The sequence below is a fragment of the Oryza sativa genome, chromosome 6 (genome assembly GCF_034140825.1).
Source record: "Oryza sativa Japonica Group chromosome 6, ASM3414082v1".
NCBI lineage: Eukaryota > Viridiplantae > Streptophyta > Magnoliopsida > Poales > Poaceae > Oryza > Oryza sativa.
Genome location: NC_089040.1, coordinates 9,995,726 through 10,011,462, shown reverse-complemented (window position 1 = coordinate 10,011,462; position 15,737 = coordinate 9,995,726). Strand labels below are relative to the sequence as shown.

Here is a 15,737-nt window from a genome sequence, read left to right as displayed (position 1 = left end):
ATGTGCTTACCGGTGGGGTCCAAAAATTCAAAATTTCCAAAATTTCGAACCAATGATCACAGCTCGGTACTACTACCTGATCATAAGTCCCACGCTATTTTCGACTATCATGATATACGACTCCATCCATCTTAAAATATAACAATCTAAAACTGAATTAAACAAATCATAATACTACTAATCTAATCTAGAGAGCTGTCTGTCCTTATAAATACGCTTGTTTGCATAGCTAGCGATGCATGCATGAACACACAACACAACATAGCTACGAGATGAGCACCGAGGAGTTGCTCCAGGGCCACCTCCAGCTCTACCACCACTTCTTCTCCTACATCAAGTCCATGGCGCTCAAGTGCGCCGCCGAGCTCGGCATCCCCGCCGCCATCCACCGCCGCGGCGGCGCCGCCACGCTCCGGGACATCGTCGCCGACGTCGCGCTCCGCCAGGCTAAGGTCCCGCACCTTCGGCGCCTCATGCGCGTGCTCACCGTCTCCGGCATCTTCGCCATGAAGCAGCAGCAGCCGGCCTCCTCCGGCGAGGCCGTGTACACGCTCACCCCGGCGTCCCGCCTCCTCGTCGCCGGCGCCGGCGGCGGGCACGACATGTCTCCCATGCTAAGGTTTCTCGTGCACCCCACGGCTCTCACCCCGTTCTTCAGCCTGCACGCGTGGTTCAGGGTCGACGACGAGGAGGAAGAGGAGGAGCCTGTCGCCGCCGGCGGCGGCGCGGCGATGTCGCTGTTCGAGATGGCGCACGGCTTCCCCAGGTGGGAGATGACCGGAAGGGACGCCGCGTACGGCGCCGTCCTGAACGACGCCATGGCCGCGGACAGCCGCTTCGTCATGGAGGTCGTGTTCAGGGAGGGCGGCGGCGACGTGTTCCGCGGGATTGGCTCCCTCGTCGACGTCGGCGGCGGCCATGGCGCGGCCGCGGCGGCCGTCGCCGCGGCGTTCCCCCATGTCAAGTGCAGCGTGCTGGACCTCCCGCAAGTGGTCAGGAAGGCGCCACCGGACGCCGGCGACGTGCGGTTCGTCGCCGGCGACATGTTTGAGTACGTCCCGCCGGCAGATGCCGTACTACTCAAGGTGTGTCGCATCTTTATTTAGTATTTCAAGTCGTAAGATATTTTGACTTTGATAAAAGTCAAACTATTTTAAATTTGATCAAGTTTATAAAAAATAATAATATTTTTAACCAATATAAAATTATTATAAAAATATATTTAATTATTAGTTTAAAACTAATTTGGTAATGTAAATACTACTATATTTGTTTATAAACTTAGTCAAACTTAAATCAGTTTAACTTTAATCAAAGTTATAAAATCTTATAACCTGAAATGGAGGAAGTATATTTTTTAGGGAAAATCGTATTGAGTATGTGGCTATATGCTACCTCCATTTTTAAATGTCTAAAACAATTGATTTTCATGGGTTTAACCATCCATTTTATTTAAAAATTTTATATTTTTATGAAGTTTAGAAGTATACATTAATGATACTCGCTCCATGTATTTTTGATAGTCATATTTCATTTTGGCACAATGACTAAGGATAGGTAATTCTACTTATCATCCATTTAAACAAGCTACTAGTTATTCCTCGTAAACAAGCGATTCATTAATATTTACATTTCTCGATGCCCATATAGCCGATCTTTATGAAAGAATGGGGAGTCACATATTAAATTCAAGAAAGTCATTAAGAGAATAGGTGGTTGGATTGAAATATGCCTATCAAAAGTAATTTTTTCAGATTTAAAAATATGCCTATCAAAAATAGATGGATGGAGTATAAAATAAGTTGTAACAAAAACAAAAGATATTTAGATAATATTTTTAATAAGATGAACGATTATCAATAATTGAATGTCCTTTCTCACATTACTAGGAAATGGACCTATCGCCAGAAAAAAATCATTGTGTTAGTGCAATTATCATGGTAACAACTATATATTGCCACGATTTCGATCATATACTCAATCCAGTCTTCGCACTATATAGTATTCTAATTAATATGTGAAATCCCCAATGTTTTCATCTCTATGATTAATAAGGATCGATAAATGTTCAAGAGTAGCCTCCAATTAGCAAAGATAAATACTATACCAAAACACAACTTTTGAAGAGTCAATAAAGTGAGTAATTATCCAGGGTTGAAGGTCAAGTATTTCCTTACAAAAAACAAGATATTCACACCAATTAATTTGACTAATATATAATAAATAAGATATTTGCAAGGCTTAAATAAACAAACATGAACTTCAAGACCTTGTACAAAGATGAATGCACCTAACAGATCTGGCTTAATAAAAACAAACTTCATAGGTTTGACTAGACAATTTATAATAGTTCGAGGGTTTTAGAGATGCATTTTCCCTTCAAGTTAGCTATCTAGTTAGCCTCCAAACTTCTTTTATTTTATACTTCTAAATATTTATGTTTCAGTATGTCTTGCATTGTTTTGGTGATGATGATTGTGTCAAGATACTTAGACGGTGCAAGGAAGCAATACCTGCGAGAGATGCTGGAGGAAAGGTGATAATCATAAATATGGTGATTGGATCAGGCTCACAGAGGGACATCTTCAAAGAGACGCAAGTATTGTTTGATCTCTACATGATGTACATAGATGGGGTTGAGAGAGAGGAAAAAGAATGGGAAAATATATTTTCCAAAGCTGGATTTAGTGCCTACAAAATCATGCCAATATTAGGTTTTCTATCAATAATTGAGGTGTACCCTTGAATACGTATTGGAGTTCAGACCTGATCTTCAGTTTTCGTTTGGTACGTGAACCTAAAGTTTTCTTTAGATAATGACTTGAATTTATGGTGTGATTTGTAACTTAGTAGACATACATAAGTCTTCCCATTCAAGATGCTACCGCGAGTACCAAAGTCTTGTGTTGTGCTTCTAAAACAACGTGCCCGCATGATGGAAAATAAAGAGATTTTAGTTTGGAAGTTGATATTTCTTGACTACATGGAGTTGAAGCAACCTATATTGTTGGTTTTCTTTGCAAGTTATTTATTTTTATAATTCGAATTGAATTCTATTGTAGATCTAATTTCCCATTATATTCATACTTCCATGTCATGTAAAATGAATAGGAGGTGAACTTTTACTCGTACAGTAGATCGAGTTGCCGTCATCTTTTAAGCTCTGGTATACTACAGAAAAATGGCTAGTTTACTTGGTTGCCTTTTAAATAACCCAAGAATTTTTTTTAGTGCTTGACAAGTATAGGCGTAGAAAAATACTACTAGCATCTGGCATGCTTTCCAGAGCTAAAATTGGTAGGCAGAATTTGCTATAGGATATCCAAAAATCGTGTAATTGGCTGGGAGACACCGTAAAGAACGTGACACTGCCGATGGACACTATAAAAGTTGTATAATTGGCTGTAGGATATCCGAGACAATATTTTATTATTTCCAGGAAAAAAGAGGAGAGAGAAATTTCAAAATGACGGAAGTGCCATTGGCGTCACACCATTTAACCCCGACTAGTTCCAGATGAACTAGACCCAGTCAAACTCGTCGCTTCTCCCACAAACACTAGAAATCCCCAAACCTAAACTTAGGCGGCGATGATGATGGTGGAGGTGGTTGGTGGCGATGGCGGGTGAGCGGCGCTGGAAGCTGCCGGTTGAATTAGACTGAGTTGGACTCGTCGCTCCCCCCCTCCCCTCACACACCCGAAGTCCCTATCCAAACCTAACTCTAGGTGGCGGTGGTGGCTTCGGTGATGGCTGGTGGTGGCTGTGCCGGGCGATCGAGCGGCGCTGGAAGTGGCGACGATGGTGGTGCATCAAAGATGGATGGCTCGGCTTCATCTTTGGTCGTGCGTCACCGCACTGGTGAGTGCCCTTGGGGAATTGTCCATTGTGTGTGACACAACTGGTAGCGCGAACATTGAGGACCCCAAAGAACCCAAACAATGAAGTTTGTGAAGTACCCTAATCGTGAACATATGAGTTTATGCAATGAAATTTGGCTTTGCAAACATCGTTTGTGCAAAATTTTCATGTTGCCCTGTTCCATACAAGGCTTGGTCCTATTTCGTAGGTCATCACTCATATCAACAACCAAAGTGAGCCTCCTCATCTCCCAGTACATATCAAATGTATCAAGCAGCGCAAAGAACTATCTCTGCACATACCTCTTAGTATTTTTGTCCCAAAAAGTTATTGTTATCTGTTGTTGAGAACTACGTTTGACCTCGTCATTAAAATCATTCATAAGGTCATTGCAACAAATGGTATCCTTGTCTAGTACCCAACTAATTTCACAAGACACATGAAAATCTGGTCTACCGTTCTCATCAAACTGAACATATGAACCAACCTAAACAACAACGCTGCAAGTTGAGCTAGCGTCCATCCTACGTGAAAAAACCCTAAAAAAATCATACAATTCAATCCTAAATTGTAACAAAAAAGCACTGAGACTTACCATTAGGATCCCAATACATGTCCAATGGCTTCATTGGAACCTCCGTGCTCGTTAGACGTAGCGACGCTTTCCTCCCATCTCACTTCTTCCTCAGTGACATCATCCCCAGTGCTGCTTGCCCGCTGACAAAAATCACAGCTCCATCGCCATCGTTGTCGAGTCTAGTTCAACAGGCCACTTCCAGCGCCATTCGCCTGACGTCACCACAAACCGCCTCCACCCTGTCGCCGCCTAGGGTTAGCTTTGGGGATTTCGGGTGTTTCTTTGGGAGCGAAGGGGGGGGGGAGGGTGTGGGAGGACGGCGAAGAGTCGGGATACATGGTGCGACGCCGGGGGCACTTCCGTCATTTTGAAAATTTTCTCACCTCTTTTTACCCGAAAATAATAAAATATTATTTCGGGTGTCCTACAACCAATTACACAACTTTTGTGGTATCTCCCAGTCAATTACATGATTTTTCGATATCCTGTAGCAAATTTTGCCAAATTGGTAATAACAGCATGATTGCACAAACATATTGTGCATGTGACAGCATATCCTAATACTCAAATAATGAAACTGTCCATTAAAGAATTTTATAGCGCCTTCAAAGAAATAAAAATAAAAACATAAAGTTTAAATTCCATATTGTGGCAGACATAAACAATGTTGGATATAATTTATCTGTGCAAACTTCTGGAAATTTTTGGATCAAAATAAATTACTGTGGATATCACGTTTAAAAATAATTTCTGAAAAATCGCCAAAATGAACTGCCTCCATTTTCAAGTTTATAATGAAAATGATTTTTTTTATCACTGCTCAAAACCTAGGAAAACCAAGGAAGTAGTTCTATTGAAATCTATACGTGAATCAAGAGTCCCATCAAAAAAATTTTCATATTTGTGATCCTCAGAGAACACTGCAGCCTGACCAACATATATCCCATAATTTTTAGTGCAAATATTTGGACTATGAGACACCACCATGCATTTGCTTCTCACTAAAATTTCTTCAGCATCCCGTTGCACTTGTCAAATGAGCCTCTTCTGCGTCAATTTTGGGAAAGAAGAGAGGGACTTTGGGTTGCTATTGATAAGGTCCAATAAGCATATAAAATATGTACAATTGACGTGAAATGTCTAAAACTAATATGCTTAGCACTCCACTCAAATGCAACATGTATGTAATAACATTGCATTTGAAAGGTACAACTAAATACTAAATACATTCATTTGAAGGTTGAACTCTATATTAACAATACATTATAAGATAAATCCAATGTCTTTGCTTGATGTGATGTCATTGAAGTATGCAACTCTTTGATGATGAAGAAGAGAAGTTCCATCACGTTCTTAGTGAAGTGGACTCGAGAGTGTTCATAAACTTTTGTATGGCTCTTAGTACTATAAGCCTTCAGAAGTTATCCTTCGGCTCTCCACTGATCTGGAAACAGTTACAATGATGCTGAAATACCTTCACAAATTGTTATTCGATCCTTCAGTGATTGAGGAAGATACCTGCTAGTTCCGATGGGAAGCTGATGACATGATAGACCAACCGCGATGGCACGTTGGTGATGATGATAGGATGATGACAAAGGCTAACTCCAACGTGGAGTTGGGGAAGTTGCAAACCTAGGTGACCTCAACAAACTAAAAGAGAGATGTAATAGACTTTGGTGGACTCGATAGGAGAAACATGGGAAATTGATTAGCAGAGGACACTAATATAATAGCAAACAGGAAGGGATATAGTAATTAGTTGGAGAAATTTTATAATCACTGAGAGGTACCAAGAGGTATTAAAACTTTCAATGTAAATTTTCATTCCAGAGATATCAAGAGGAACTAAATTTTACATAAAAATTATTTAAAATATTGTATTTTTTTGGTAACGCCACAGGAACTGTAAAATTACTTAATTAGTTGACAGCGGTAGAGTAAGCATATAAAATAAAGGAAATCGTGACATAGGAAGATCCAAGCCAATGAGGGCAGTGTCAGTATGTAGCGCCAACCATGTGCACTAGTGAATGGCTACTGATTTACGCGCGTTTGTTGCTGCAAGTTCCTAACTTTCTCTCACTCTCTCGTTTTTCACGCACACACTTCTCAAACTATTAAACAGTGTGTGTTTTAAAAAATTCTACACGAAAGTTACTTTAAAAATCATTTTAATCTATTTTTTTAAAAATAGCTAATACTTAATTAATTATGCACTAATGAGTCGCTCCGTTTTACGTGCACTGCACGTTAGTTCCCAACTACTCTCTTATTCTCAAAATAATCATCATATATATATTTATGCACCAAGACCAATGATAATTTAAGTCACATCAATCAATACACCATGCATAAATTCTCTCACAATGCACGTATCGATTAAAACATCATGCTAATTATGATGATTAATTTAAGAAATTTTAAATTTTATTATATGATTATAAATTTGGGAAGGATGCGGCGATGAGGATGGTGCTGCGATGCACGTATCGATTAAAACATCATGCTTATGATGATTAATTTAAGAAGTTTTAAATTTTATTATATGGTGATAAATTTAGGAAGGATGCGGCGATGAGGACGGTGCTGCGATAGTTCCGATCTGTAGCATCTTGGGCCAATGTCCATCCCGCTGCTTTCCTTGCGCGCGCGCACAAGCTTAAATATAACCGTCACTTGCTAATACTTTATCCAATTATCTATAGCTCTTGCGTCCTCGTGAGAATCTAATCGCGTGATGATTTCGGGCAGTGGACCGGTAATAACCATTTGATAACCACGAATCAATTAACAAAGTACTACAACTGCAGTGTTTGAACCGATCTCGCCTCGCTCTAATAAACAACTTCCATCTTCCGATTGTCCGGGGTTGGTGAGTTGGTCTGTTGGTGGCCGCTTGCTTCTTAATTCATTTGGAGATTATAATCTGATTGTTGGATTGCTTTTGTGCAGAGTTTGACTTTCCGGAGGATCGCGAAGAAGGAAAGGACAGTTCTGTTGGCCCCAAACCTTCCTACACCCCCAAATGCTAGCTCGAGAGGTGAGGAGCTCCCTCACTTTTAAGTTGATTTAACTCCTCCTAAATAATCAATGTGGGACTATTCCTAACAATCTCCCCCGTCACACATTGGTGCCGCTTAGCACTGATCGACCCCACACACGGGTACATACGGGACTCACACCCGCGGTCCACTAGGCTTTGGGCTTACACCACACTGAGTGTGCACAAGCACTAGAGACCGGCCCCACACACGGGCACATACGGGACTCACACCCGCGGTCCACTAGGCTTTGGGCTTACACCACGCTGACTGTGCACAAGCAATAGAGACCGGCCCCACACATGGGCACATACAGGACACACCCGCGGTCCACTAGATTTTGGGCTTACACCACGCTGAGTGTGCACAAGAACTAGAGATTGGCTTTGATACCACTTGTTGGCCAAAACCGGGAGACATTGGCCCAATCAGGAAGAAGTCTTACAATATCTCAAAATCTAACTCGAGTGGTGAGGGGCTCTCCTACTTTTAAGTTGGTTTAACTCCCCTTAAATAAGTAATGTGGGACTATTCCTAACAAGTACCCCAGGATGAAGAGATAAAGGTATAAGCACCTCTTGATCACGCTTGAACTCGTCCTCTGTTGTTAGTCACTAATTTGCGTAGTTGTAGTCCGTAGTAATAGAAAAACTTGGTGGTGGGGGTGCGATGTGTGATCTACTGCAAGAACTTGAGAATTTTTTTGATAATGGATTACATGTCGAAACAATATTTCAGCACTATAAAGGGGGTAGCGCATGAGACCTAAATATGGATGGATGCAGAGACAAAGGATTTAGACAGGTTCAGGCTATCTCGATGAGAGGTAGTACCCTACTCTTATTTGAGGATTTGAATCCGCTGGGTGTGTATTGATCTGACGATCTGGGGTATGAATATCTGCCCCTAGAGGCCTCCTGCCCACCTTATATAGGATGGAGGGCAGGATTACAAGATAGAAACCTTAACCAATACGGTATCGGTTTCCTAAATCTAATTTGCAATATTATCAAACCAGGACTTTAAGCCGTTCCGTAATATACAAAGAAACGGAATACCTAAGTCATGATCCGTTACATATTCCATAGGTATAAGCTATCCCCTATAACTAGTCAGATAACCATACTGTGTGGGTATGGGGTACCTATAATCTCCACAGTAGCCCCTGAGACCTTCCCAATCGAAAAGATAATCTTCTCTCGAACTAGATTACTCCAAAGCCGAGTGCTTCAATCATCTTCACCGTGGTCTCCCTAGTAACTTTACTAAATCTGAAGACTGTGGAGGGCTGAAAAATAATTAAATGTAGACTTAGGTGCATCGACTAGATGCACCTAATAGGTGGAGCCCCCCGACTATGTGATTAGTTGAACAAACTAAACATATAGTCAAGGAGTAAATAATCCAACCAACCGAATGGATTTGATAATTGTAGTCAACCATTTGACTTGATATTAATATGTAGCATGTGCAGTGTGAATCCCCGAATAACATGATCCAAGTGATATACCGACTGCTTTGTAAAATATGATGCGTACAATCTAAAGTTGACTATATCATTGAAAATTCACATAGCAAAACAACTATAAAGAAGCTTGTATGTTGTGAATAAATAAATTTCCAAAGTTTTTGGGCATACACCATGCACACACTGCTTTAATAAATGTGCTTGAGTCCCTAAAAGATACATGGTTTCACCACATCTGGAAATATATGGCATATGTGGTGTAACATCCGAGTAAATAAACTCATAAATGATTTACCAATCGCCTGAAAAATGACCATAATATATGATCAGCCCAAGCCATAATATTGGTCAATAAAAAATGCACACTTACGCGGCAAAAAGCAACGATATTGTATCCAATCAATTGTTTTATAAAACCAAACAGTGCCTTGACTATATAAAAAGTCAGCGGGGCAGCCATATAAAGCTTCACTGTTCGGCACCTTTTAAAATGCATTGTACCAACTCCTAAAAAGTTGAGTAACTGTGGTATAAAAGGATTTTAAGGTATTGGGCACTCGATCACTCGCACTTTTGCCTAAGCAAAAAGATGCCTAAGTCCCTAAAAGAACGTGACAGGCCACACCTGAAAATATGGATTACAGACATATTAGGCCTAGACCTAAAGTATGTCTACCGATACCCTTAAAATATGACGTATAAAATACGCCAATTAATATGATCCTGAGTGATAAATATCCTCGGTGATGTAGATCAAGCGTATCTCATTTGAGTGGCTTCTCATCCGAGTAATTATCCCTCATGGAGAATACAAAAGTAGATGTGATAATTGAATCCCGACTGGCGCAAGCACTCAGCTGATGGCCCTCGTGGGGAATAATGAATAGTCCAATCGTTGAGCTTGAGAAATCGACTCATGACCATGAATCCATGTTGAATGTATCCTGAACAAGTCCAAATTGAAAATATAATCCTCATGCTTGTGTTGATGAGCCCCTAAGCATGTAGCTTATCCTTCTGTTGTAGTCACAATTGTCCATTGATGGTAGCTGACGCAGTCGGCATAGAGACAAAATGACCAACATGAAAATGATATCACCCATCAAAGCTGACGAAGATGTTGGTGGTGGTAAAGACAATGACACCAATCAAAGGTGATGAAGCCGCATAGCCATGGAGGCGAAGAAACCAGTCGGCAGCAGACAAGTCAGCTAGCAGTGAAGACGAAGGCGCACAGCAATGGCGACAAAGTTGTGCAGTCATGGCAGCGAGATAATCAGTCGATAACAGACGAGGTGCCCGGTGAAGAAGACAAAGACACCCATCAGTAGAAGCATAATAAGCCAGTAGTGAAAACGAATAAATCATGGGTGGCGGCGGAGGCAAGCCGGTGGTGAAGACGTGGACGCTCATCAATGGCAATGGCGAAATCCATCAATCACGCAAAAGCATAAAACAATCAGCGATGGTGGATGCAATCGGCGATAATGACAATTGGCGGCAACAGAGATAGCCGGTTATGATGACGAAGTTGCGCATCAACGGCAGCAGAGTAGGCATAGCCGAAGAGGCATGGTTTGATGAAGATGACGGTGTCGTTGATCCAGTCAATAGCAGTGTAGTAGTCAATGATAACGATGAGGTCCTCTATCGGCAGTTGCGTAGTAGGCCAACCGTGAAGACGAAATAACAAGTCGGCGATGAAAGTCGGTGATGACAAAAGCAACCAATGGCAAGGACGTAGTCACCCCTTAGCAATGGCAGAGATATCAGGGCCGATGAAGTAGAGGTGCTGGTGATGTTGTCAGTGACAATAATCCATCAAACTGTTGAGAAGAAATCCATGCTCAAGTATTTTCTTAATGTTGGCATGTGTGTGACGAAGATTGATGCAACGCATCTTAATTTATGAAGATGGCAGTAGAACTTGGTGCTATAGCTGTTGTAGATGCTTCACTTAGAGGAAAGTATATGCTGTTGTCCAACTCGTCAAAACTGAGCTGATTGGTTGATAACTCTAAACTCCTGGACATGTAGATTAAATCTCAAACTTGATACTTGAGAAATTTGGAGTAGATTGTGGCGGCATTGTCGAGGAGTGATCCTCTCTAGCGGGAGATCGTGAGATCCCCCTTTTGTGAGTTCGGTCGAGGGAAAGGGCTCGCCTCTAGAGATCGCGTATCCTCCCTGAGTGTTGCTAGTCGCGTGTGGGTGAGAGGATTATACAGGTTCGGGCCGCTATGGAGCGTAATACCCTACTCCTGTGTGTGGGATTAAGGTTGAGAGTTACTAGGGTTCCTAAATTTCGGTGAGCGTTCCCGCTTCTCTTCTCCTAGAGCTCAGGTCTGCTGAGAGTCGTCCCCTTTCTCGGTGGGCAAGATCCTCCTTTTATAGCTCAAGGGGATACCACATGCACCGCCTCTACCTACTCTTCTACAGGGTGGGAACCCACCCTACCTTGACCGGATCACGATCTATCCCTTCGCCCGGAAGCTAAGCCGTAACTTGTCCTTGAGCGGGACCCAGCGCCGCCCCCCGCCTGACACGGGGGACAACCTTGTCATTCCCTCATAAATGGGTGAAGACTTGTGGTGGTCGTCCTTTCGTGGAGGGAGCTCCGAATGACACTCCGATGGGATGGGTCATACCTACCTCCACTCCGCCGGATACAGAGGCGACGTGGGGGCACGGCCGCCCGTCCAATCGGTCATGACCGGTGACAGGCCGGTCACAGACCGGTCATTCCTGACTGCCGTGCGTCAGTCGGGTGGCACCGCACGTCTGCCCCTGCCGCATGAAATGCGGCGAGGGGCAGTTGGGGCGCCTCGCGCATTGATAGCGGTTCAGCCTGGGTCCCCTCCCCGCTCGCTCCCCCCGCCACATGGCAGTTGGGCGAGGGCCTCGGGGCAAGGTGGCGCGAGGGCCCGAGGGGCATGACGTGGCACCTCGAGGCCTCCCGGCTGCTTCTGCGATCCGCGAGGTGCGGGGGTAGGGCCAAGCTGTAGGGCCACGCGGCAGGATGGGAAGGTAAATTCCCCTCACTTCACATACCCCCGAGCCCATATCTCCGACAGTAGCCCCCGGCACCACGTCAGACATTGGCCTCTTGAGGACAGTCTGACGTGGCGCCTCACGACTTCCCAAGCTGTGGTTGTGGGCCCGGCGGGGAATCTAAACGGATTCTGCCGAGCGGCCAGGCTGGCGCATTAGCCATAATGAATACACCTAACAGATCTGGCTTAATAAAAACAAACTTCATAGGTTTGACTAGACAATTTATAATAGTTCGAGGGTTTTAGAGATGCATTTTCCCTTCAATTTAGCTATCTAGTTAGCCTCCAAACTTCTTTTATTTTATACTTCTAAATGTTTATGTTTCAGTATGTCTTGCATTGTTTTGGTGATGACGATTGTGTCAAGATACTTCGACGGTGCAAAGATGCAATACCTACTAGAGATGCTGGAGGAAAGGTGATAATCATAAACATAGTGGTTGGATCAGGCTCGCAGAGGGACATCTTCTGTAACAGCCCTAAAATTTGACAACTTTTTAAAACCGATTTAGTTTGCTTTGATCTTCTAAAAAAATAACCGTCAAGTTAGTAGTTCATTTAAAATACTATTTTCCATGTTTGTTTTCGATGTTTCTTTTCTCGTTTAATTTTGTCGCAAAGTGCATATCATTCCTCAAATAATTCCTTTGAATAAGATTTAAATCTATCCCGAATGTCGGACCATCTAAATTCCACATCAATTCAAATCCTAACTATTTTAATCTTCCCCATATTTTCTTCTTTTCTCTACATGGCTAGGCCAAGCTAGGCTGAGCCAGCCCGATGCAAGCCGCGCTCGAGCTGCCTCGTGCCAACCCTGTGCCGCCTCGCGTCGTGCTCGCGCCCAGCTCGTGCCGCCCCTCGCACGCCACACGCCCGCACGAGCTCTCACGAGGATGAACGACGAACGAATGCCGCCGCGACACCTCCAGCTTCCAGCCTCCGTATTTCCTTCGTCCCTCCACTAGAACGCTCAAGACCGGAGGCAAAAGAAGCGCAATTTCAACCTCTTTCACCTCCTCAAATCCGCCCCTACTCCCGTTAACTCAATCGTCGTCACCGGAGGAAAAATCCCCGAAGCCCTAATACCGGCGTCATTGATTGAGCTCCGAAACTCGTCGCATACATCGCCGATCCTCTGAAATTGAAGGTAAAATCGGATTCCCCATGCCGAGTACTCCCTTTCCCCTCTCTTTACCCATCCAATCTATCGTCGGAACATCGCCGGCACCGCCTCTCGGCGTCGCCTCTCTGTTCGGCCGCCGCCAGCCGCATGGTGCGCCACCGCTCCAGGGCCCGCTAGCTTTGGCCGTCACCACCCTGGGACTCCTCTCGCCTCATTGAACCTCACCAGGCCGCCTCCCGAACCGGAGTTCGCCGGAGTTGCCGCCACCATGGCCGCCTCCGCCTCCTGTTACTGCCCGCCGCCGCCAGCCTCACCGCCAGCGCTTTTCTCGCAGCCGACCACAAAAACGGAATCGCCTCGAGCCCTAGATCACAAAACCGGCGCCCCCTTGTCCAAAACCGGCCTCCTCTGCCGCCGGCAATGTGGGATTCTGGCCAGTTCCTGTGCAGAACGAGAAGAACAGCAAATCCAATTTTCCTATTGAAAAATAAATCAGAAAAATCCTTTTTCTTATTCTATCAGGTTGACCATTGTTTGACCTCAAAAACAAAATCCGAGACCTATTCCAAACTCTTAGAATTATTCCGAATCCATCAGTATCAGTTTCGTTGCAATCCGAGCACCCGTTGCCGCGACCCTAATTTTAGCCCTAGGGTTCGCCGTTCTCCGAAATTCCATAAATCCCTAAAATTATTTCTTTAAATCCTTTTCACCCATTGTTGCACTTTGTGATACTATTTCTTTTGGTTATCTTTGTTTTTCTATTATTTATTGTGATGATGATGGTTGCATAAATAGAAAACGCTGACGTTGGTCCGGTATTCGGAGCGAGTGAAATCTCCGCGCCAGTAGGAGACGGTTTGTACGACTACATCGAGCCCGAAGGTTGCAAGACATGCACCCTCCCTTGAACAATTTAATCCCAGTAGATAGCGAGTTATTTTAGTAGCGTACTTGTCCTTTGGAGTACGATAGACTGCACGAATTCTTTCAAGTTAATTATATTGCTATTATTGCATTATATTTTTCTGTTGTTTTTATAAATACCTTAATAAGCCTTAGAGTCTAACAAACTTAGGATAAAATTTGATAAACACTTAAACAAACTGTTAATTATTTAACATACTATTGATTTATTATGGATATTATTACTGCATATGAAAGCATGCTTATAGAACTATTTATGGCTATATGCTGAGAATTGTTGACACCGCATGTAAGCGGGTGGTACACATGATAGAGTGTTTGGTTTTATGGACCTGTTTATGGTCGTGTTGAATATATGGATATATTTATGGTTATTTCTTATTTAAAATTGATATAATAATCAACCCCCCTTGTGTCAATAAGAATGACATAGTTTCGCCCATCCACACGATCGAGTTATCGAATCTAGCCGTATATTGCTCCAATTGATTAAACTTCTGCAGGCCTTTCGGTGTACTGGCCATTAGCTTTCAAGTGTGTGAAGCAAAGTGACATGGTCCATGTTTATATGATTTATATATGTGGGCTCGATGGGCCCCGAGAGTTCAGAACTACCCTTTGGGTCCATGAAGTTCTGAGCTGCCCATCGAGTAACGAACAATGGTAAGTGGATGCGGAGGTAGGTTGGTACACACCTTGGACTGGATCACTCCAAGCAACATCTCGAGCATCCTTTAACTTACTAGACAGAAGGGAGAGATATATGGAGCAATATTACACCTTGTTACTTTTCAGCCCTGCCAGCTGTGGGTATCGTGTGGGTAAAGCTGGGCAGACGCTGCAGAGTCGTTGAGTATTCGAATACGCCATGCTCCCGGTTAATGGAGATGTGTCTATGGGTGATTCCAGATTATGGGCACAAGTTAAACTAAATGGCTATTAATTAATATGGTTAACTTATTTATTATTTAATGTTCTATTCATGTTATTTATAAGTAACATTCATACTTTTATGCTCGTTATTATTGTTTAAATTAAATGTTCAATAGTGTTTATAACAAATGCTTATTAAGATAGGCTCTATGAAATGAAATAACTGTTAAGGTTAGGGTATAATCCTTCCAGTTCTCAATACTACATGTTGTATATTGCAATTATTGTATTTATTATCATAAGCATGTCTTGCTGAGTACCATTTGTACTCATAAATGGGTTCAGATCATGAAGAGGAAGATGCATGTGGAGGACCTGTTGATCTGTTAGAGTGGGACAACTATGGTTTCTAGGTCATCCTACGCTCAGGCAGTTCCTGTGGTGAAGTCTAGCAGTTTATCTGTTTTTAGAAATAAGGCTTTATAGGCCATATATGTAATGGTTTGTATTTATGTTGTGTTGTGAACTAAGTGACTTAAGTATTGTATAAACGAAGTTTATGCTTTTATATCATTTCATGCGTAACTGAACATCCTGGGCAGATACGTATTCGTGGGACACCATGACTTTATCGGGTGTCCCCACATCTTCAAAGAGACACAAGCGTTGTTTGATCTCTACATGATGTACATAGATGGGGTTGAGAGAGAGGAGAAAGAATGGGAAAGTATATTTTCCAAAGCTGGATTTAGTGCCTACAAAATCATGCCAATATTAGGTTTTCTATCAATAATTGAGGTGTACCCTTG

General features: G+C 42.9%; 1 protein-coding gene across 1 annotated transcript; it reads left to right on the top strand.

Moving 5' to 3' along the window:
• The first annotated feature begins 245 nt into the window (after window positions 1–245).
• LOC9267731 (acetylserotonin O-methyltransferase 3-like) lies at window positions 246–2,971 on the top strand. The gene is made up of 2 exons (XM_015787174.3): window positions 246–1,085; window positions 2,447–2,971. Exons 1-2 carry the CDS (start codon window positions 273–275, stop codon window positions 2,744–2,746), a joined length of 1,113 nt encoding a protein of 370 aa, XP_015642660.2. The 5' UTR covers window positions 246–272; the 3' UTR covers window positions 2,747–2,971.
• Window positions 2,972–15,737: the final 12,766 nt, after the last annotated feature.

Coding starts and splice junctions, on each gene's coding strand:
- LOC9267731 (XM_015787174.3), top strand. CDS start 273: ATGAGCACCGAGGAGTTGCTCCAGGGCCACCTCCAGCTCTACCACCAC. Junction 1,086..2,446: donor CAGATGCCGTACTACTCAAG/GTGTGTCGCATC, acceptor TTTATGTTTCAG/TATGTCTTGCATTGTTTTGG.